The 22,314-nt window shown below is 51.0% G+C and overlaps 1 protein-coding gene across 1 annotated transcript in view; it reads left to right on the top strand.

Annotated features, from left to right (window-relative positions):
• The window catches only part of NHERF1 (NHERF family PDZ scaffold protein 1), a 36,334-nt gene extending 15,886 nt beyond the window's left edge, over positions 1–20,448 (top strand). The window contains exons 2-6 of the mRNA XM_050920851.1: positions 8,762–8,923; positions 11,882–12,035; positions 15,980–16,020; positions 18,457–18,555; positions 19,158–20,448. Coding sequence (XP_050776808.1) covers positions 8,762–8,923; positions 11,882–12,035; positions 15,980–16,020; positions 18,457–18,555; positions 19,158–19,325 — 624 coding nt within the window. The 3' untranslated portion in view covers positions 19,326–20,448. The remainder of the gene's footprint in view (positions 1–8,761; positions 8,924–11,881; positions 12,036–15,979; positions 16,021–18,456; positions 18,556–19,157) is intronic.
• Positions 20,449–22,314: the final 1,866 nt, after the last annotated feature.

Raw genomic sequence — 22,314 nt, 5'->3', positions numbered from 1 at the left:
TGAGCAAAACTCCGAGCAGTGGAAATGGTTTCTTGGCTACCGAGCTGCTTGAGAACAACGGCGTGGGCTCAGCCTTCAGAGGAGAGGGTTTGGTTGTGTGTCCTTTGTGGCGGGTGTTGTCTTACCTTCCTGTCTTTGAAAAGGCCTGAGGCCCTTCAATTCTGAAGCTGACTGAAACCAGTTGAGAGGCCTGTTAGAAAGGCAGCCCCTGCCATGGCAGGGGCAGTGCAGCGCAGGGAAATGACCGGTGTGAACTTGGCACTGGGGAATACATTCCATAGCCCGGGGTTGCGGGGAGGAGATGGAATGAATTTTTCAGCGGCTCATAAAACCCCCCACCTCCCAGAAAAACTCTGGTCTTTAAATTCATCCCCTTCAAAGGCCCTGACCCCCTGCTGGGCAGGCTTGTTATGAGGCCTGAGTTAATGAAGGATCCTGCCTTTCAGAGGAAATGTAATGAATATATTAATGACTTATTTATAAACCGCCCACGGGACTCGGCCGCACCAGCCATGCCTGTGCAAAGTCCTCTCCCCACACCTCCCAGCTCCTGGCTGAGTCCTGGCTCCGGGCGCTCCCTGTGGTGGGAATAACCCGGCCTCCCAGCTTTGTTTGGAGTTATTGGTGGGAAGTAACTTGCTCCCTGTGCCAGCAGAGCAGAGGGGGGTGTGCACGCGCACACAGAGTTTAGCCATCTCTCTCACACTGGCAACAAGCTGGGGCAGGAGATCCGGTAAACATGACGTCTTGCTCAAGACTCTGCTGTGATTTGTCCTCGGTAAGAGGCAGACTAAGCACTGCTCATGGCATTTTTCCACCCCCCTTAGACCAGGGCCCCTGTTCTATACCACTACCATGAAGGAACTACTGTGCATTGCCCTGCTGGCCTTATGAGCTCTGTGCCAGCTGGTGCAGCAGAGGCAGGGAGAGCGGCTTCTTTCCAGCAATCTTGCATGAATCCCAGGCTGGATGCATTGGCAGCAAGAGGTCCCTTTGGTTAGACTCCTCCTGAGGCTTATTTGATTTTGGAACTTCAGGATACTAGGGAACTGGCCTCTGATGAGCAAGAGGCTGCATTTTGGAAGCAGGGGCACAACTTGTTCAGCTAGTGGAAACAAGTCTCCCAACAGCAGAAGCTCATGAGTCAATGTTAAAAAAAGGAACAAACAAGAGCAGTCTAATTACGAGGAGGGAAAGGGCAGAGTCCAGAATGCGGTCCTGCAGCTTGCAATAATAAACTTGAATGCAAATCTTAATTGCTGGTGTTGGTGGCTAGGTATCGCAGTGAGGAAACGTGAGAAGTATGATGGGTAGGTAGGTAGGTCAGGGATTTACCATCATCCCCAGGTCCAGAGAGTAACAGCTGCACGTGCTGGGAAATGGTGCTGCAATCCCCAAGCCAGCATGGCACCAGCCCACAGTGTTTGAATATATCAGCCCTTACGGGTGGGAGAGGGGGTCTTGTGCCAAGTACTGTTGTCATTTGACTGCATGCTTTTGCAGACACTAAGTCTCCTAGTGTCTAAGCTAGAGCTTAGGGTATTGTGCAGGGTTTGCTTGACACTGTCTAGATCACTGTTCAGATCAGATGGTCGCTGTTATGGTTACAGGGCTAGCTGAATCTCTGACCCTTTTCTGGTCTTTGGGGGCATCCCCACAGATAAAACCAAGTGTTTTTACTGGAGTGGGACCACACGATTCTCCCACTCTTGGGCTAAGCCTGTGCTGTGAACTGGCGGTCTGATTCCCGGGTTCTACAGACGTACTCACGCCCGCTCTCCTGTGAGCTAGCATGCTAAAGTAGTGTAGCCATGGGAGCGTGGGCAGTGGTGGCAGTACTGTGCTAGCAGCCCCAAGGACGTACCCATGGGATTCAGGCAAGGTTTCTGCTCAGGGTGGCTGGCAGGATGCCACCGCTGCCCATGCTACCGCAGCTATGTTAGCATGCTAGCTCAGGTGAATTCACACGAGTTTGTCTACGTGCACTGGGAATCATAGCCCTGTCTTGTAGTGCAGAGGGAGCCTAATGCCAAGTCCTGGCCTACCAGCCCCAGGCATCGACCATGCTTCCCGGCACCTGGAAATCTTCCCTTCAGGAGCTTGTGACTGGCAATAAATGCAGTGACCCACCCAGCCTTCTTAAAGCAAAGGTATTGTTCCTTTAACCCCAGGAGAGAAGAGTAACTTTACTGAGAGAGGATTTCAAAGCAGGGTTGCTACATGCAGGTCTGTCTTACCTAGAGTCTTAGACAGGCCTGTCTTAGCTCAGGCCCCTGACCTCTGGAGTCTGGGTTCGCCTTAGCTCTCTGTCCCCCTGAGCTGGAGGGACTCTTCCAATCCAGCCAAAGTTGTTTGCTTTCAGTTTCATGGGCTTGTGGTCCAAACCCAGTCTGAGCAACACTGGGTGTGAAATCAGAGTATCAGAGTGAGCAGCAGGGCGCTTCCCAGGGTACCTGGCACTGAGGCACCTTGTTACCATCTACCCTCAGTGCGTGGAAGCCATGTGTCTACCAGTTGTAGGCCAGCGCCCTGACTTTGCTGGCCACAGACAATACAAGCCCTCCCTTCTCGGCCTACACAGGCTCCGAAGTCCCTTGGCAGGTTAGTGATGGGCACGCCTCAACCTCAATCTCCGCAGCCCCCTGGTGTGTCCAGCCCCTGTTGCACTGCACACTCACAGATTCACTGCTCCCAGAGAAGCTGTTCTCCCCAGTTTACTGGTTCCATCTCAGATCACCCCTCCTCTTAACATACAGCACTTCAGTAAGTTCGTAGTAAAAGCCAGTAAATGTCTGTTTATCAAAGATTCAAATGACAGCAAGTAGAAATAGTGGAAAGTCTGATTCTGTGCAGCCATTGAAGTGTAGGACTGGAAGGGACCTCAATAGATCTTCTAGTCCAGTCCCCTGCACTCACAGCAGCACTAAGTATTATCTAGAGCAATGGTTCTCGAACTTATTTGATCGGGTCCCCCTTCTTTATGTCTGTCATTTACACACCCCCCCCCAAAGCAGCACAGAAGTAAGGGTGGCAATGTGAAAACTGATACTTGTCAAGACCTAGTGCCCCATTACCACCCTTACTTCTGAGTGGCTGCTGCCACCCTGGGGCTGACAGCTGAAGCCCCACCTCCTCCAGAAGAAGAGCCCGAGCCCAGGCTGCCTCTCGGTGGGGGAAGGAGAGCCCAAGCCCGCATGGTGGGGATCCAGCTGTCAGCCCCAGGGCAGTGGGGTGCTGGCTGTCCACTTTATCCCTGCCTCCTGGGTGTGCATGGCCCTTCTGCACAAGCACACAGCTTGTGCCTCCCTTGACACACTCCCATGCCTCCCTTTGGCTGGGAGAACTGTTGATCTAGACCATCCCTGACAGGTGTTTATCTGCTCTTAAAAACCTCCAATGATGGAGATTCCACAACCTCCCTGTAAAATAAAACCATAACACCCGTTCTAGAACCTAGACTTATTTCACTAGATACCTTCGCGTCTTTTAGAGCTAGGCTCACTCCAGAGTCTTTTCAGTGGTTTTTCAGCCAGGCAGGCTGTGATCCCTTTTCCTGAAGCTAGCCACTCTGCCAGCTTGCCTCCTCAGTGGAGGATTCGGTGTCTCTCCCTGCAACCCCAGATATATCAAACAGTCCTTTGAGCCCTATTCATAAGCTGGATACCCTCCCACTCTGTGTTCCTTTCTGTAGATTCTGCCATCTCTTGTTGATTTTGCAATCTTGATTAGCTGGTGGTGACAACACGTGCTAATAGACTTCCATTGTGAGAGAGACAATGGCCAGAGTGAGAGATACGCATCTACTACCCCCTGCCGACCAGAACCTGTCCCAGGCACCTCACCTCCTGGTGACCTGCCTTCAATTCAATGCTTTAGTTTCCAGTATAGACATGTAGCTTCATAAATATTATCCATACAATAAGAACAGGAGTACTTGTGGCACCTTAGAGACTAACATGCATTAGTCTCTTAAGGTGCCACAAGTACTCCTGTTCTTAGAGACTAATGCATGTTAGTCTCTAAGGTGCCACAAGTACTCCTGTTCTTTTTTGCAGATACAGACTAACACGGCTGCTACTCTGAACCTTGTAATTATCCATCCATGCATTTAGCAATGATTATGATGATTGGTGAGCTCTTGGCATAGACCTTACATGCCACCCTTTGGTGATTTATTGTACATATATTTGGGATCCAAGAAAAGTTCTGTGCCTCCCATGCTCTCTGCCAGTTAGCACAAGAGGTTCCTGAATCACAAAGGCTCTTTCTGAGAAGTGTATATTCTGTTCCACCTCTCCACACCACGCTTCCTGGGTGCATTTCGTGACAGCGCTGCTGGTGAATTAACTCACTATATGCATGAAGCAGACAATGGCCAGGTTAATAATATTCATGGATTATTACAAGCAGCTCCAAATCCACCCATCCGCTGTGCAGCATTTCGGGGCAAGTGTCAACAGGCATTTCTAGAGTTTGTTCCTCACTAAGAGTCTGCTTCAGAAGCAGTTTTGATCTCCACATAAAGGCAGTGGAGGAAGGCTGTGGGGTGGGGGACACTCTAAATCTCCGGGGAGCTGGATATTCTTTGTGTCTCCTGAGAAATGTTATGTTTTACCACCTGTGTTGACTGCACCATAGTTTGGCCTCTCTTCGAATTTTGCAGTCACCAAGAGTTTTCCCTAGTAGTTAGAGCAGGGACTTGGTGTCGTTGGAACACCAGCATTCAGTTGAAGACTTGCAGAGTTGTTCTAAGCCAGTGGTTTCCAAACTTAACAACCTGTGAACCCCTTTCACTAAAACGTTCAGTTTCACGAACCCCCTCCTAAAAATGAATATTTCCAGGGATTTTCTCCTTTACCTGAGTATAAATTACAAAAGCAGTAATCTTGGATATGTAAAATTTGTTTTTATGACCGGCGTATTACACTATTTATTATTAATTATTATTTTGTTACAATATTTTTATTGCAATATGAAAACGGCAACAGTTTTCCAAGATCTCACTTTCATAGCTTGTATCACTTTGAATAAGCCTGCTATAAGACAATGCTCCTATGTTTCCTCAAGGAGTATCAGATGTGAAACAGCAGGAAGGTATTTAAGAAGCCAACTCAGAGTTCCTCCTACACAAGCATTCAGGTCTTGAGCAGTCCAGACAAACACACACGTTACAACAAAGCTTAAACTTGTTCTTCATAATAATTTTAAAATAACACTAACTGCCTATTTAATTTAAAAAAAAACAGCAAAAAATATCCCCCTCCCTTTACATTTCTTATAAGGAGTCTTGAAGTTTTAAATCTCCTCTGTGTGGTAGATATGCTTGCTTTGATCTGCTTAGCTCTTGGAAGACCAGGCCCCAGGGTGCCTAGGGACAGCTCTGTCTGCCATTAGGATATTTTTTCCTGAGAACCCCTTGTAACATTTTGCAAACCCCAGTTTGGGAACCACTGCTCTAGGCAAGCCCCAAGGTGTCTGCCTTTTTTACCATCTGTAATGTGGTACCTACATTACCCAGGTGTTAAGTGCGATTAATGTGCTCTGAGATCCTTCAGGGAAAGCTGTTCTGTCACTGATTGTTCTGTTCTTGCTGAACTGCTGGTGGGTAGTTTCAGGACAGGTAATTGGTCTGTCTGGTTTGAGAGCCAGTGAAGCTTGATATTCACTTCATCCTCTCCCTCCTCCCCACTCTGTCCCTCTCAGAGCTTTACTGTAAATATAACGCTGGTTTCAATAAACACAGGCTTGACTGTGACCCACATACCCACCAAGCTGGGCCACTGAATTCAGTTGTATCCAGCAGCGTGGCTATTGGCATGCAATAGAAAGGGAGTGGAGGACACGGGGGGGGAGGTTGAGCTTGGAGTGACACTGGAAACTGATGTTTCTCCTTTAGCAGAGGTCTGACTGCACATGAGGAATTGAATTCCAGGGATGGGCTTGCTTCAGCTCTTCAGAGATGTCTGGCAGACGGATCTCTTCTGGGCCACTGAATGTTGTGGGGCTATTCAGACTTTTGCCTGGTTTTAACAATTCTCAGGGGAAGGAGGCAAGGCGAGGGAGAGGGAGTGCAAGCCAGGAGCTGGAAGTATCCTGAGGTATTTGTGTAGCACCATCACTGTGTCTGAGCACCTCCTGTGTATTGAAAAGAGAAACAATTTTAAACTCTTGCTTTCCAGCAGATGGAGAAATAGCTTGACTAGGCCGTAGAGTACCTTGTTGTTTGTGTAGAAAGAGCTTGCTGAAAGAAACCCAAGTCAGGGGAATGCGTTTTGAAATTCATTCTGAAAGGGGTGGTTCCACAGTTCTGGTGGAAGGTAGCTATTGCAGGAGATCATGGCCACGGAGAGGGTGATGCGCTCATTCTCGGGGAGCAAGGGCTGATTCCATGGAGGGCTTTGGAGATGAGGCTAAAGACCTGGAACTGGACTCTGGCTCTGTGGTGATGTGTTCGTGGTGACCTGTGCGCTAAGCAGATGGGCTGCTGCGGTGTGTCCTAGGAGTTTTTCAGGGTGTGGTTTCTAGACGTGAGTTAGTAATTAAATCTGGTTGTTCCACAGGTGGCTCTTTCTAGGCAGGTCTGCTTGATGGGATGGGATGCAAGCTCCTAGCTAGATGGGATGAAGTGAGTGTCTTGCTGTCCTGGCTACTTGGGTATCATCAAATAGCACTGAGTCCACACTGTGGGCTGAATTATCCAGAGCATCTGCCCGTAGATAGGACGATGTTAGAGACAAGCTGAGAATGTCCCTGCAGCTAGAGTAGAGCCAGAGAATCCGTCTGTCCTGTCAGGCATTGAGCCAGAAGCCCTTGTTTTAGATGCTAAAACCCAGTTCTCCCAGGAAACTGAATGTTTCCTGGTGAAGTTGCACCTGGCTGACTCGGAGGCCCCACAAGGAGGGAAATGGGCTCCAGCGCTCATGCAGGAATCAGGGCAAGCTTGTGAGGCCAACTGCTCTGTGCTCGCTGCCGGTGCAGGTGCAGAAGCTGCTGCGTGCCTCTCTGTGAAGGGAAAGTTTGAGTAACGCCTCTTAGTGTCATGGTGCACTGTGGGGTTTCAGCCCTTCAGAGAGATCCTGGTGTGAGGAGCAGGGTGAAAGGCAGGCTCTGCTTCTCGGCGTAAGCATCTAGCATTGAGAGAAGGGCCAAGAACTGATCCAGGGGGGTCTAGTTGCTGGGGTGGTGGGAAGTTGCCCCACTGACACTGCTCCCTTGTTATCTAGTTTGATGGTGGAGGAAAGGTGCAGGACAACAGGGCATTTAAGGTGGGAATCAGTAGAAATGGCACCTGAGAATCACTGATGTGCCTCTCTGGGGGAGAGGCTGTCCAGGGAGATGAGTCTGTAACTTGTATCTGTGTATAGTCCAACAGCACAATCTGTTCCCCTTTTAAGGCTCATTCTGATACTCTCAACACCTCTTGAGTCCCGGAAAGAAATCAACTAAAGGGGGATTGTGCTTATATGAAAGAGAGGGTGCATGTGTGAACAGGGAGGGATCTGTCCTCTAAGCTCGGGCATCGGAAGGGGCTCCTGGGTACAGAACACTTTGATGTAGTCTCTGGCCTGACCTTACTGTATGCTCACCTGCCCGGCCATTTGAACAGCAGTGCGGAGCTGGGGCCTGAGTACGTCTGGGCAGCACTGGGAGTGCTTGGATCCCTCTCTGAAGAAATCCCCATGCTTTGTAATCTGCTTGGCTTCAGTAACTGCAGCCGCCTGCCTTTCAAGGCCAGGTGGGTGTGTCGGTTCCTCCACCCTCATGTGGCAATTGCTTCTAAGCAACACTGAATCCTGCAGCTGGAGGTAAACATCTGGGAAATGAAATATGAGTCCTGCCATCCATCTGTGGGACAGGCCAGGGCAGGGAGGGTGCCCTCCCTGGGAGAGGAAAGAGTGTTCATATAATACACTCTGCACTTCATGTCTTCAAAGCACTATGAACACTTAATAGAAATTAGTACTCAACTCCTCTGTGATGCAGCAGACTCCTGGGTCTGTTTTACAGACGAGGGATATGTTTACACTGCAATGGAAGCCCAGGTGTAGTAGAGTTCAAGTTAGCAGACCCTGGGTTTTTTAACCTAGGACTTAATCATCTACGTTCATTTGTAACACCTGTTGTTGAACCCTGGGTCCTAGCCTGGGGCTCCAGCATCTGTACTGTATGGGCTCGAGTCCAACCACCCATATCCCAGACTTCCTTGCACCCTCCTAAAATGTGACTGCTTTAGCCCCTAGTTGATGGTGCAGTGTGGGAAAACTTGACTGTCTGGGGGACACAAAGTCAGCCTGTGGGATTATGGAACGCTTTTGGTGGACTCCCAGAGCACGAGTCAGTGGGGCTGTGTCTACATTGCAAAGCAATGGGGCTTGAACCCTGAGTCCTGCTTTGATTCAGGCTCGGACCCTCCAACCCTGTGGGGTCCTATGACCTTGAGTCCAAGTCCTGAGCTAGGACACTTTGTGTGTCGCCGGCAGGGGGATTAGGCTTGAGCCCAAGTTCAAACCCTGAGCTTACACCGCAGTATAGACAGACTGTAGGAGATGGAGACACAAAGGCTGACTTTCCAGTGCTGTGTACCTACTTGATGGCAGGCAGGGCTAAGACTGGAATGCACAGCTGTTGGCTCCCAGTCCTGTGAGACCACGTTGCTTCTGGACAGGTGCTGAATCAGGCCTGGGCTGAGTCTCTGATCGTGGGCAGGAGGCAGCGTAAGTGACTACTGACCACTGCTTTTATGTGTGTTCCTTCCTGGCAGAAAGAGCTGCGGCCTCGTCTCTGCCTGATGAAGAAGGGCCCTAACGGCTATGGATTCAACCTCCACAGTGACAAAACCAAGCCGGGGCAGTACATCCGGGCCGTGGATCCAGACTCGCCGGCTGAATCCTCAGGGCTGTGTCCGCAAGACCGCATCATTGAGGTACGTTCAGGAGGTGGGGGCAGTGCAGCTAGGGGAGGAGGAAAGAATGAGTGGTGAAGCATGGGAACCTCTGATGAGGTCGCAGAGGGCAGTGCGTGGGAGAGGCCTCTGTTGGATGCCGGGGGATGGAGATCGGCAATGTCATGAAGATACTGCATTCCATGTCTTGCGCCCGTGAGCGTAGTCATCTGAACTGGGCCCAGACTCTCCTCTGGAGTTAGTAACATGGGAAGCGCGTCCTTTTCCTGTGCAAAGTAAGGAAAACTCAAGTCTTGCAGTCCATTCGCTTGGGGCCTGTTTTTATCCATCAAGGAATGAGTAGATAAGAATCAGCCTCTGCAGTGTGGCTCTGTCTATGACTTGAGTCCTGACACTGGCCCAGTCGTCCTATAGTCACAACTGAAGTCTCTGGGAGATCACACCCACCCACCTCTCCCTCACATATTGCTGTCCGGGACCAGGACATTAACAGGAATCCTTTCACTGCTGTCTGTAGGAGGATGAATCTGCAGTGTATCTTGTGTGGCAGCTTTCTTTTCTAGGGCATAGTACACTGAGCATATTCAGGCCCTGATACGTATGCCAGGAAATGGCAGAGGCAATTTCCTGGCCTCTTTAGTTAGTGTGTAGTAGCCCGTGTGGCAGCTGTCCCCCAACCTGTTTGTACACAATGCCTCATGCTCTTGGTACAGGTCTGTGGCCCAGCCTGTGTGCATATGCTGCCCTGCGCTCCTGGCAGCTTTGCTGTGTAGTCTTGCGCTAAACACTTAGAGAAAATCTGATTTTAATGGGGTTTTGCTGGCTGCTCTGCTAATCCCCGAAAGGCTAGCTTTGGGGACCTGCAGGGACTTGAGGGTGGCAGAGCTCTGGCTGCCATCCATGCTAGGATAACCAATAACAAGCCCTTTTCCAGGCTACATCACCTTCCTAGTGCCAGATGTGGAGGGCATTCCCAATGGTAAAGAGCTCTCCAAAGACTTCCTGGCCCTGGTCTCTAAGCCACTTCCCCTGTCTTCAGGCTGTTCCCAGGTGAAAGTCTCTGCAGCACTGTTCTGACTCAGCCTGCTGGAATCCCAGCAGTGCATTGATGGGACAGTCACCAGCAAGTCACTCCAGCCTTTCCGCCTCCCCCATCATGACTTAAACTGCCAGCTGCTCGCTTGGAGAACAGGTTAAATGTTCATGGTGGGACCTGCTGTCCTTGAGTCAGCTGTGAGGCTGTCAGTTCGTTCTGTTAAAAAGCCATTGTCTCCAGCTGGTCGAATCCTTTTGTCCTATTCTAGCAACCCCAGTACCTCGTGCTCCCTGTACAGGGAGGGGCTGTGAAATGGCAAGTTACGGGTTAGCCTTGCTCCCCACACTCAAGTGTGCATTGCTGTAGAGTAGTGGGGTGCTGGGGGGAGGAGAGAAGTGTAGATTTCATGTGAGCATTTGGGCTTGGGGAAACAGCATGTGGACCGAGCCGCAAGTCTGAAGTTACCGAATGCCATGTAAGGCCAGTAAGAAGGGACTAGATCAGGTTTTTGGCGTACGACGGCTTACGACTCTTCTTTCTTTCCTGGGGTTTCCATTGCAGTCTAAAAGCACTGTAGTGTCTCATAGTGATTTAGCTGGAGTTTGTCCTGCTTTGAGCAGGGGGTTGGACTAGATGACCTCCTGAGGTCTCTTCCAACGCTTATCTTCTATGATTCATGACTAGAGCCTGGTCTACACTGGAAACTTTTGCTGGTACAACAGTGTTGGTTAGAGGTTTGATTTATGTATGTATGTAATGTTTCTGTACCAGCAAAAACCCTAGTGTAGATGCAGCTATAGTGGTATCACAGTGCTTTTGCTTGGATAGGTTATTTTGCTCACCAAACTGATACAAGCTACAGTTGCAAAAAAGCACTCTCTGGTATCCGCTATGTCTAGACAAGGTGGGTTTGATGGAATAGTTATGTTGGCAAACCTTTTCTAGTGTGGACGTAGCCTTGGTTGCTTTCTTTCGTGTCCCTAAGTTGTTATACAGAGGAATGGGACTTATGAAAAGCCTCCGTACTTAGAGAGCCTGGACTCTCGCTCCTGCCATCAGCTGCAGATCTGATCAGCTGCAACCTCAGCACAGCTGTGTACGAAGGAGCATGGGTCATCTGAGTTAATGTAGTCAATGTCCTATTCAGAAATGAGGAGTGCAGCTCAGAGCTGGTAACGCTCAGGAGCTGTCCACTGGTTGCTTAGGACAGGCTCAGACATGTGCAAAACAGGAAATGTTCATAAGAGAGTCTGAAATGCAACTAACTTGCAAGACTACAGAGCCCCAATCTTTGTGTCAGACCCCAGATCTGACCTCTGTGGCACGGCCAGCTCTTCTTCCAGACCTGCTCTTCCTCCTGGGCAGGTTTTGGCAAAGGTGTCATTGGAACCCATTCTTCCTCCATCATTGCTACATGCACTTGTATATTGGGCTGAATACTCAGGGCTTCCCCACCTCCCATAGGGCCAGCCAGAATATTTTTGTGGTGACTTGTCTGAGGGCAGCCTGGATCCCAAGTGTGGCTGTCAGATAAGAGAATTGGTCAGAGTCTTTCTGAAGTGTAGAATTTGGGTGGAACAGGCCAACGGGAGCTGAGAGATGAATGTCACAACATAGGTGAAGTATCCGTTCCCCTTGTCACGTGGGGACTGTCACCTGTCCAGGCTCGGGGTGCACTTGTTCTGAGCTGCTGGACAACAAGGAGTCTGACATAGGCAAGAGTGAATGTGTCTATTGCTTGGGGGCGGGGGATGCCTCACGATGTACAGCCTTGCAGTAGCCTGCCTGTTCCCGTACCAGCCCGGTAGCAACTGGATGGAATAATAGTCAGCATGTGACTGGTATCAGCATTTCTGTCTAACCCACAGCCAGCCTTGTAATTCAGTACAAATCTCCTTCTTTCATGGTCTTTCCTCTAACTCTGCCCATTTCCTTTCCGGCAGGTGAACGGACAGTGCATGGAAGGGAAGCAGCACTCTGACGTGGTGACGGCTATCAAAGCTGGGGGAGATGAGACCAAGCTGCTGGTGGTGGATAGCTTAACAGATGAGTTCTTCAAGAAGTGCAAAGTCGTTCCCTCGGAGGAGCACTTAACAGGTGACAGGGTAGCAGCCGTGGTGCTAGGCTTGCGTGTGGTGCTGGGGAGGGGTGGGTTTTACCTAGACAAGGCTGCGAGTTTCTCTGCAAACAGATGGCTTAATGCGGGAGATGGAGGCTGGAACAGAAGGCTTCCTGCTTATGGGTGGTTTCATTTCTTGTCCAAAATGAGAGAGGGTAGACATCTGTCCTGGTGAGACGTGACCTCTGTAGCATCTCTACGCAGCCCTTGGTGCTGACTGCTTGTGTCCTCTCTTCCTAATCCACAGCACGTAATTAGTTTCCAAGGTGCACTCTGGTTCACCAGCTCCTCTTGCTTGCCAGCTCCGTGGGAAGCTGGGAAGAAAAGTTGCCAGATTAAAGCCTTTCTGCCTGCAAAGCTGGAAACTACCTCGCAAGCCAAGGGACTTGCTGGCTTCCTTGGCATCTTTTATGTGCCAGCGAGGAACGATCTGGTACTGTCTGCCTGGTTCCCCTGCACTCTGTCATCCTGCTCCCTAACTGTGCGGGCGTCTGTCCAGGATTGTGTGAATTTTATAGCTGAAATGTTTAAACTTTGACGGGGTTTATGAGAGGAGGGGCCCAGTTTCTTTCTCTCTCGGATCAGAGTGCAGGCCATGTCAAGAGCATGGCTGGCGGCTCTAGCTCATGGTCCATGCCCACCCATTATCCCAGAGACCAGCAGAACACACTCCCCTCCTCCGAAGATTTACATTGGACTGATGCTTCAGTAACTGTATCAAAAAAATGTAATTCTACCACTGGGGAGGCTTAAGGGCCCAGCTGTCCCTGCCACAAGCCACCTCTTCTAGAACATGCGAGGGTCTTGGCTTGAACCCCCTGACTGCATAAGAACTGGGGAGTCTGCAAGGAGGACCTCAGCGTCTGGCAAAACTAATAATCACCAAACAAAATAGCAGCCCAGTTTTAATTGGGCCCTGGTGACTGGCCTCAAGAGCTTTCTCTTGGGCCTAAAGACTCCTTGTTCCAATAGCTGGATTTCCTCTAGCAGCTCGGAACCCTCGGATGCCAAACAAGAATGGAAGTTGGCCAGGCTGTATGAGAGGCAGGAGGGACTAAAACGGCAGCAGTTCCAATGGCTGGAGTAGGCCCAGATTAGGCAATTCTGTGTCCCCCTCGGTCTGCCAGCAACTAGCAGAGGAGAGCTGGGTTTTGCTGGGTGCTAGCTGCTTGGTTAAGGGCAGGAAACACTTGGTGAGGATCTGAGCTCACGTTCTGGAGAACTAGGTTCTTTTCCACTCCTGACCCAGGATTTGGTTGTGTGTGTATGTATGCGGGTAGGGTCTGCAGCAGAAAATCCACCACCACCAGACTCTGAAGATCTGGGTCCAATGTGGCTCAAAAACCCCTAAGAAAACAAGCAATTCTGGGGGGCGGGGTTGTTTAGCTTGAAACATGCTCCCTGGTATATTTACTCTCCAAATCCAAACCCAGCTTGTGATGAAAGATAAATCTTGCTTAGTAGCGGAGAAGAATTGCATGGCTGCCTGGGTCAGCGGAGCTAAGGGGTTCACAGCAGTGGAATCCAGTGCTTTGCTCTGAGGGAAAAGATCAGTTTTCTGAGCAGACATTGACATGAGTCTAATGAGCCAGCCGGAAACCTCAGGAGCTAGATACAGGTGTCTGCCATTTATACCTCCTGAGCCTTCACCACCACCTGTGGAGTGGGCTGGTCTCCCGTCAAGTCCTTGTTTTGCTGGAGGGGAGGAAGTGAATGGCACCTCCTAGGTCACACCTGCTGTGACTCTTTATGTGCTTCCTGGCAGAGGGAGCAGGGAACTCTCTGGAATCTCTTAATTAATCCTGTTAACCTCCTTCTTCCCCACCAAAATAGCCTGGCCCTGCAGGTGAGTCTGTACTGAGATGTTCTAAGTGGCCCCTCAGAATAGCATCACCCGGGACGGATGCTCAGCTTGGGTTCCCTGCCTTGCCCAGGGAGCCTTGAGATTCTTGCTGGGGCTGATCTGAGGGAGGTTGGAAGGTGATGCTTTCTGTGGCATAGGATCTCTTTAAAGCGGGGGGTAGGCTGGGCTAGGCTGGCTTGAAGAAAATCCCCTCCTCCACTCTCCTTGCCTCCGTCCTGGTGTCTGGCTGCAGGTGGTTATGTCTTATCTTCTTTTGCTCTGGGCATTTCCCATGAGCTTTCCTGCCACCTGAGTTCTTCTTGCAATAACACTTTGACAGGGCCTGCTGTCCAGTGGCTAGAACAGGGGCCAGGGCTGATGGGTTCTGTTCCTGGGTCTGCCACTCTCTTGTTGCATGGCCTTGGGAAGGTCACTTTGCCTCAGCACCAGTAGTGTATCCACCAGTGAAGTGGGTCTCATAAGGGGTGGTGGGAAGTACTGAGATGGAAGATGCCTCTAGGGGCACACATCTGGGTCTGCTTCAGCAGCCACCTCCTTGGGTTCATTGCACTAGTCACTTGTTCCCAGTAACACAAACTTGGGACATAACCCTGCAGTGGAGGCTCTGGCTGTATGGGACTGCGGGGATGTGGTTTCCCCACCACAGCCCCTGTTCTCAGTGTTTCTACAGCCTGCAGCTAAGCATTGGGCTCAGCCATGGTTTAGTGTTTATTTGAGAAGGTCGGTTTTAACCTTCTGCGCATGCACCTGGACTAGGAGACGTGTCCTTGTCTTTGCTGCACAAAGGGCGTTTGGGCGGGGAGGTCACAACAAGGTAACTGACACGTGGTGGTTATCCTGCTGCAAAATCCTAGTGCAGACAAGTCCTTGCCATGAGGTCATTAGGTGAGGTCAGTGCTCTGCCCCCTGCCTGTGGTTCACGTCCCCTCGCTGCATCGCAGTGAGAACTACAGAGCCTTGTCTCCACTAGGGTTTCCCAGCATTCGTTATCCTGCTGTAAAAATGCTCCTTTTTCGACAGGGAAGACACAGCAGGTCTGAGGTGCAGTGGCGGATAGAGGGGCTGGATCTTCTCGATGGCAAATGGCAGCTTTGTCCATGGCTGGAGACGGGGGGAGCGGGAGCCAGCAGTCCTGTGGATGTTGGCTCCTTGGTTGCCTAGCAATCTGGCTTTGGGGGCTTTCTCGCTGCTTTTCTCTCTGGGAAACTGAACTTCCCATAGTAAAGGGGAGAGGAGACACCGCAGGAGGCATGAGCCAGCCTATTTACTCCAGGCAGAAAGATCTGAGTGCCCAGGGGGAGCAATGAAAGGTCTGCCCTGCGCCCACGGGGAGTGAATACAATAATATGGGGTTCTGCTTTAAGCAGTGGCTGGTGCTTGAAGATTCTGGGGTGTCTTCAGAGGTGCTTAAATGTCTAGCTTCCTCCTGGTCTGTGGCTGTTCTATAGAACCGTTTCCAGCTTCACTTGAGGGGGTGAATTTGCTCCCATCCCGTAGTGGGAAGTGTCGCTCAGTTTGAGAGCTGGGAATCTTCGGCTGCCATCAGGAGTAAATACGAGCTGGTTTTCCTTCACACGCCCTGCCCCCCAGGACTAACCTCTGATCACAACAGGATCTGCTCTCTCATGCCAGCAGTAAGGAAGTGAATGGCCATTGGATCTTTCTGGGTAACTGGGAGTGGCACACTGGGCAGCTGCTGATCTGGCACAGGGAGGCTGCAGTGGCATTCCTTTCCTCTGCGTTTCGGATCCCCTCTCCAAAGGGGTAGTTTTATGGGGAGCAATGTGGGTCTGACTTGACTCGGCCAGTACAAAGGCAGTCTCAGTGCCAGCCAAGCAAAAGCATTGTCTGCAGGATGGCACAGCCTGCCTTACCCCTAGCTCTGTACCATTGGGGTGCAGTGCATGGGCAAAGCTGGGAGGCCGCTGGATAAGCAGCCCCTACAATGATGCCTGGATCCCGGTGCCTGGATGTAAGGACGAATAAAGGCAGTGGGTGCTGGTTAAGAGAGGGTTTTGCAGGCTCTTTGTAACTGCATGTCTGTGTCTTGTCCCCCAGGTCCCTTGCCAGAGCCAGTTGCCAACGGTGAAGTAGAGAAGGTAAAGATCCTGCCAAGTTTCAACTTTTATAGATGGCATCTAAATGCCACGTTTGCTGCCTGCTGTGCTGTCACTGCAGCACGTGCACCCCTTCCTCCCCGTCACTCTGCCTCACCCCGAAACTGAGTGGCTCTTGGAGCCTGTCACATTCCCAGCTTGTGTTCCAGGGCAGCGCTGACCTTTGCAAAGGAAGGGAGAACTTCAGTGTCGACCACCAAATGCATTAAGATGGGCCCATCTCTGCCTGGCTCCACCCCTTCCCAGGGAAAAGAATGGCCCTTTCTTTAGGAAGGGGCTGGACTCCAAAGGGCCTCGTTACTTCCAGTCTGGTTTGGAAAAACAAAACCTCATTAACCATGGTGCAGAAAGGAAGGCGTATGCTCGTTAGGGCCTGCCGGGAAATCTTAATATACATCAAGGAAAGGAGGGCGGGGAGACGAGACAGGCTGCTGTTTCAGACTAGGGCACAATGCCATGGGTGAGGACTAGGCAAATCTTGCCAATGGGATTGTTCCATTGGGCTTCCTGACTGACTGGCAGTGCCAGTGGGTGGAGACAGCCTGGATATTGGAGTGGGGCCACAGATCAAGGACAGATTCCTCCACCTGGATCCTTATCCAAGTCTAGATGAGCTGTTTCATGTAGGTGTAGAAGCTGGGGCAGGAAGGACTGAACATACGAGTCCCACGGCTGTTATGATGGGAACATCAGCACTGTTGCCAAGTTGGGTCTGGGCGGTAGGAGGACCGTAGCTTTTCTCTCTCCATCACCCAGCCAATGGCTTCATCTGTGGCTTGACAACCTTAGTGGGCTCTCCTCTGGTGCACTCCCTGCCCTAAAGAACCTCCAGGTGTTCTCTGCACCCACGCTCACCTGGGCCTCGTTTGCCTGGGGCCTGGCCTACGCACCGTGTTTGGACCCATTCGTTTCAGTTAGGGCTGGGGCTTCCTACCGACATGGTTCTAGCAGTATGACTCTTAGTGTGGACACAGTTCTACTAGGATAAAAGTGCAGAACAGCCAGGAACAAGCTAGAACTATGGAAGCCCAGTAGAACCATGTCCACACTGAGGGGCTGTGCAGCTTGAATGATACAGCTTTCAAGAAGAAGGTGTAGGAGTAGCTCTCCAGTGCAGAGAATGGTTCTTGTACCCTTGAGGCACTAAGTAACAATGCTTAGACCCTAGCCCTGGAGCTGTGATGTGGCCAGTCGCTCTGGATGGCGGGAGAAGGGGAGGGGTCTCCGCGTGCCCTCTCTCTCCCCCCGGCCTATACAGCACTAAGGCCAGATCTTAAGGCAGCACAGCTGCTGTGTTTAATCCTGCCCAGCTCTGAACAGGAAGCACTGAAGCCTGTCCAGAAGATGCTTATTAATCTGCAGCCTGTCAGCAGCTTATGTGCTCAGAAGAAGGATTTCCCAGACCCCTCACTTACTGGTCCCACTGAGGGAGGAGCTAATTGGCATCAATATCACTCCGCTCTGCAGGGAGTCACACGGACCTTCTGGACATATAAGAGATGTCGTTTGCATCTCCCTCCCCTCCCCAGGAAAGCGCTTCGTTCCCTGCAATCCAGGGTGGGGCCCTGAGCCTTCCTGGAGAGGATCTCGCTTTTAGTGAGATTCCAGTCTGTGCTGGCAGGCGGGCAGTGTTACGGGGAGTTCTGGTGTTTTGGGCTAATCCTGCCTTGGTGTTTCAATCTGCTTTCCCTCTGGCTCCTGCTAAATGGAGCTGAGCAGCTGTCAGCCCCTCTGATCCCCTGAGGAATGCAAAGCCAGGAGGAGGGGTGGAGTACTCTAGGGCCCTGACCTGTCATGCAGGGCAAGTGCCTCAACTTCTTAGAGAAGCAGGAGAGCTGGCAGAGTCTGCAGGTGAGATTTGGGGCTCTGCATTAAAAATTAGACTCATCTGCTCTGCACTGCCCACTGCCCCGACCTTGGGTTCCCCCGCCCTCTCAGATCCACCCATGGCCCTGCCTGTGTAAGGCACCCCCACCACAGGGTTCCTCTGAATCTACTGGCCATTGACTGGTTCACAGCAGTTGTCCTCTCCCCAGATAAGGTAGATCTCTAGATGTTCTTTGGGCACAGGCTGTTTCAAGAGGGTAGTGTTTGGAACTGGCCCTTCCATCTGCTGGCAGGCATTATGAAACCTTCCTCTCAATGTGACTTCAGTGTGAGTTTCCCTCTCCTATAGGTTTCAGAGTAGCAGCTGTGTTAGTCTATATCAGCAAAAAGAACAGGAGTACTTGTTTCACCTTAGAGACTAACAAATGTATTTGGGCATAAGCTTTTGTGGGCTACAGGTGATCCACTGCACAGAGGGGAGAGGTAGTAGGAATGGCTGGGGAAAAAGTGAGAGTCTGCCGGCTGCATGACCTGCCCCTCTGGCTGTGGGAGGTGGCAGCTCAAGGTCTCACTTGGTTTCATTTCTTTCAGGAGGACAGCAGAGAGCAGCGGCCAGAGTCCGTGTCTGAAAGTCCATCGAGCCCCGAGCCAATGGCTGTGTCCCCCTCTTTGAAAGAGACCTACAACGAGGTATGGCAGCTGCCTGCTCAGCAGGGCTTTGGGTTGCATCTTGGGGACAACTGGCTGATTGACACAGACGTGAGGATGGGGCTAGGATTTACCTCCTGGGCTGGCAGGGTGGGAGGATGTTGGGGAGCCAGCCCCTTCCTGGTGCATGGGAAGAGACCTTTGCCTTGGAAACTCGTCATTTCTCCTTGATGGAACAGCAGGAACCCTGGTGTGTAGCCGTGGGCTCATCCCTTTCTCTGGCCAGGCCTGGCAAAGCATCACCTATACCAGAGAACAGTCTTGCACAAAAGGCTGTGTCTCTTTGTAGACTCTTGAATAAAAGTGGGCTGATTTCCAAAGGGGCTGAGTGCAGGCCGCTCCCTTTGAAACCAGGAGAGCGGCACGTACTCAGCACCTCTCTAGATCAGGTGGCTCCTCCCTAGATACCGGGGTCTGTTCAGAAGGTAACTGTAGGCAAACGGTGGCTTGATGAAATAGCTTGGGCTTGAGGCAAGGGGAGAATGCCTAGGATAGTGAGGGATAGAGGCAGACCATCTGCTCGAGTGGGTGAGATCAGGGTGAAATGCTCAAACGCTCACTGTGCCTATCGTTCACCTTTGCAGTCTGACTCGCAAGAGAAGGAAGAGAAGCGAAACTCCACGCCCGATCCGCTCCTGGACCTCAACGTTCCCCTGGCTGTGGCCAAGGAGCGTGCGCACCAGAAACGCACCAGCAAGAGGGCGCCGCAGATGGACTGGAGCAAGAAAAATGAACTGTTCAGCAATCTCTGAAAAGCCCCCCAGCAGAGGAGAGGAGAGGTAGCAAACTCTCCAGCATCTGGCCCAAATCTCCACCAGCATCTCACTTTCTTCCCAGTCTCCAGTTTCACTAGGGAGCGGAGTCCTTTTCCCCCCACACTTGGATTGCACAATTTGGTTGTCTCTACTGTAATCTAAAGGAAAAAAGCACAATGGCTCCTTTTGCGAGTTTCCAGAGCAGTGTTAACATTCAGAGAACGACAAGATGTTTTTGTGTGTCTCAGTAGCTTAGGGTTCATGCATGGTAAGGGGTTGGACCATTCCATGGCCCAAATCAAGCCCCTATGTGTTTGGAGTGGGCACTGTGGAACACCTCTCATTCTCACTAGCTTTTTACTGAAAGCTTAAATCCATGTCAATGCAGGGAAGACATTCAGCAGTGACGTGGGATTTTGAGTGCCTGACTTGAGACCCCTTAAAGAGGCCTAATTGAATGCTTGGCTCTTAAAGGAGCTTGGATATATTTTCTGGTGTCTCCAGCTGAGCACCCAAAATCACTAGACATATCTGAATATCTCAGCCTTAGGCTTCAGTTTGGCCAAGAACCAAACAACATTCCTTCCAAGAGTTACTATTTGTTTAGGGTGGGGGTTTTTTGTGTTTTACCTCTGACCTGGGGCTTCCATCTACAATGATCCACCCCCATCAAATCCCCTGGTCTGAAGGTACCCAGAGGGCACTGTAGTTGAATCAGTTTAACCAAGCACTTTTGTGAATGCCGTGAAACCAGTGTCCTGAACATGCCTCACTGAACCATTTGTCCCAGGCCAACTGGAAGCAAACTTTCAAAGGATCTAGCTCCCTGGGGTAGCTGAGGCCTGAGACCAGAAGGGCTTCCCTTGCCATGTTATACCCGGGGGGGGTTGTTCCTGCAGGAGAGGGCTGTTTGGACCAAGCACAATGACCGATAACTGCAAGCGGGAATCTCCTCCGATGGCTGGTTACTCCTGGAGACCGAACTGATCAGGGTTTTGAATACTGAAATGTATAATGTAAAGGTTTTTAAATAGACTCTCTCCATTTTCTGAAATGAGATGTTTCCAATCACACTGATTTTTTAAGGAGGGGGAGGGGAAAAAGATTTATTCTGTGGTGATTTTTCCCTGTGGATGTTTTATTTCCGTGTTTGCGATCGAGGTAGTATTGTACTGTCAAGCTCAAGAGAAATGCTCTTTACTGGGGGAAAAAAAATCCCTCCTGACTTTGTGTGTTCATTGGATGGCTAAATCCTTCTAAAGCTGTCCGCCTGGGGGTTCTGAGCAATCCCCTGATTGAGCACCTCGGCTGCACTGTGGAGAGAGTTGTGATCGTGTAACTGCCAATGGCTGCTGAGAGTGAACGTGTTTCAGCACCTCCACCTAGCAACCATTGTCCGGGAACAACCCTCTATGAACTGCCCTAACATGCTGCCCCACTGTGCTAGTGCATTGTGGGAAAAATCTGGGCAGTGCTCCTGTGCTGGCTCAGCTAGTGGTGCAATGCATTTTGGGATAGCCTCCTGCCCGGAGGTGGGACTGGCTTACCTGGCTTGGCAGGCACGTGTGGGCAGGCCTTCTCTCACAACAGAAGGGGCAGTATTAAAACTCGGCCACAGCCCGGCACCTGAATGTGTCCCCACACCTGTTAAGTGGGAGCAGCAGTCAGCTGTGTACAAGCTCATAACAATGCTGTGGTGTAGACAGAACCCTGGGGCATGGGGAATTGCACTTCAGGAAATGTCTGCTAGTGTGGTTTTCATAGCTAAAGTGCTGCCTGTGCAGTGGTCCTGCTTGGGGTCAGGATAAAGGCCAGCAGCCATACCCTGCCCCTTATTTTCAGAGTAAGAATAATTGCCACTGGTGTGGCTCTGTTTAAGCCCCTCCCTCCATCAGAGCATGGGAAATTCCAAGCCTGCTGAAATTGGCGGTTTAAAGGTTTCCGGTGCATTTGGATGATGGCACTTTGCAATGTTGTGATGCATTCTGGGCCAAGTGGCCTTCTTCTGGAACCTAGTGAGGGGAGGGAGAAGAGAGGGATTGGCTGGACCCTCTGAGGGTTAATGTCTCTGGATTATTAAAATGCTCTAATCCCTGCTGCTCAGGGCGGGGGGTGGGTGGGAGGAGGTGCCCATGAGACCAGCTGTAATCTGCTAGGGCTGTTGCTGGAAAGGATTCCCAGGGTAGGGTCAGAGCAAGCCTGAGGGACTGTCTTATCTCAGTGTTTACTGACCTGATTAGAGGGCAGCAGCCCCTAAACTCTCTGTGAAAATAAACCAGCTGCTTTGCAGTCCATCACTATTTCACAAGACCATGCACATTCCAAAACAATCCCAAGTGGCCCAGGCCAGTAAACATGGGGGTTGCTTCATCAGAGCCTCTCTCAAATGGCAGAGGTGTAGGGGTTAACAGATGACCACGGGACTGCTCCTGGGTTGGTGTGGGGTGAGCTTGGAGCAGGCTGTCACAGAGTTCCCTCCCCTCTGGTAAGGATGTGATGGGAGTAGGGGGGAGACTGCTTGGGTGAATTCCAGGACTTGACCTAACAAATCACTAAGGTGTGTGTGCCTGACCTATAGTGGAACATGCAGGTAAGTGAGGAGCCACTGGCCGTGGAGAAGAGGAGCCTGAAAAAGGAACAAGGGGGAGGAAGCATGGAAGAAAGGTCTACTCCATACATCAGACACACCCATGGTGCTGTAACAGCATTTGGTGGGCAGGTGCAGACCAGAGGCTGGGAAGAAGGGCAGGGGCAAACAAATGCATGAGGGCCTCCTTAAGGAAAAGCGGTTGCTGGAGGCAGGTAAGGTATGCCTTGTGTTGTAGGCAGGTACGGAAGGCAGATTTCTAAGGGAGTGGGTGACTTGTTTCCATTCCCAAATGTGCATGAGATGGGCCTGTCTTGTGCTTGTTGATGAACAATGGCATTTAGACTCTAAAGGAGGAAAACTACAGTAAGCAAGAGGAAGGCGATAGCTGCAGAACAG

Source organism: Gopherus flavomarginatus, chromosome 12 (assembly GCF_025201925.1).
Source record: "Gopherus flavomarginatus isolate rGopFla2 chromosome 12, rGopFla2.mat.asm, whole genome shotgun sequence".
Lineage (NCBI taxonomy): Eukaryota > Metazoa > Chordata > Testudines > Testudinidae > Gopherus > Gopherus flavomarginatus.
Note: the sequence above shows the minus strand (reverse complement) of the source record. Positions and strands in the feature narration are given on the sequence as shown.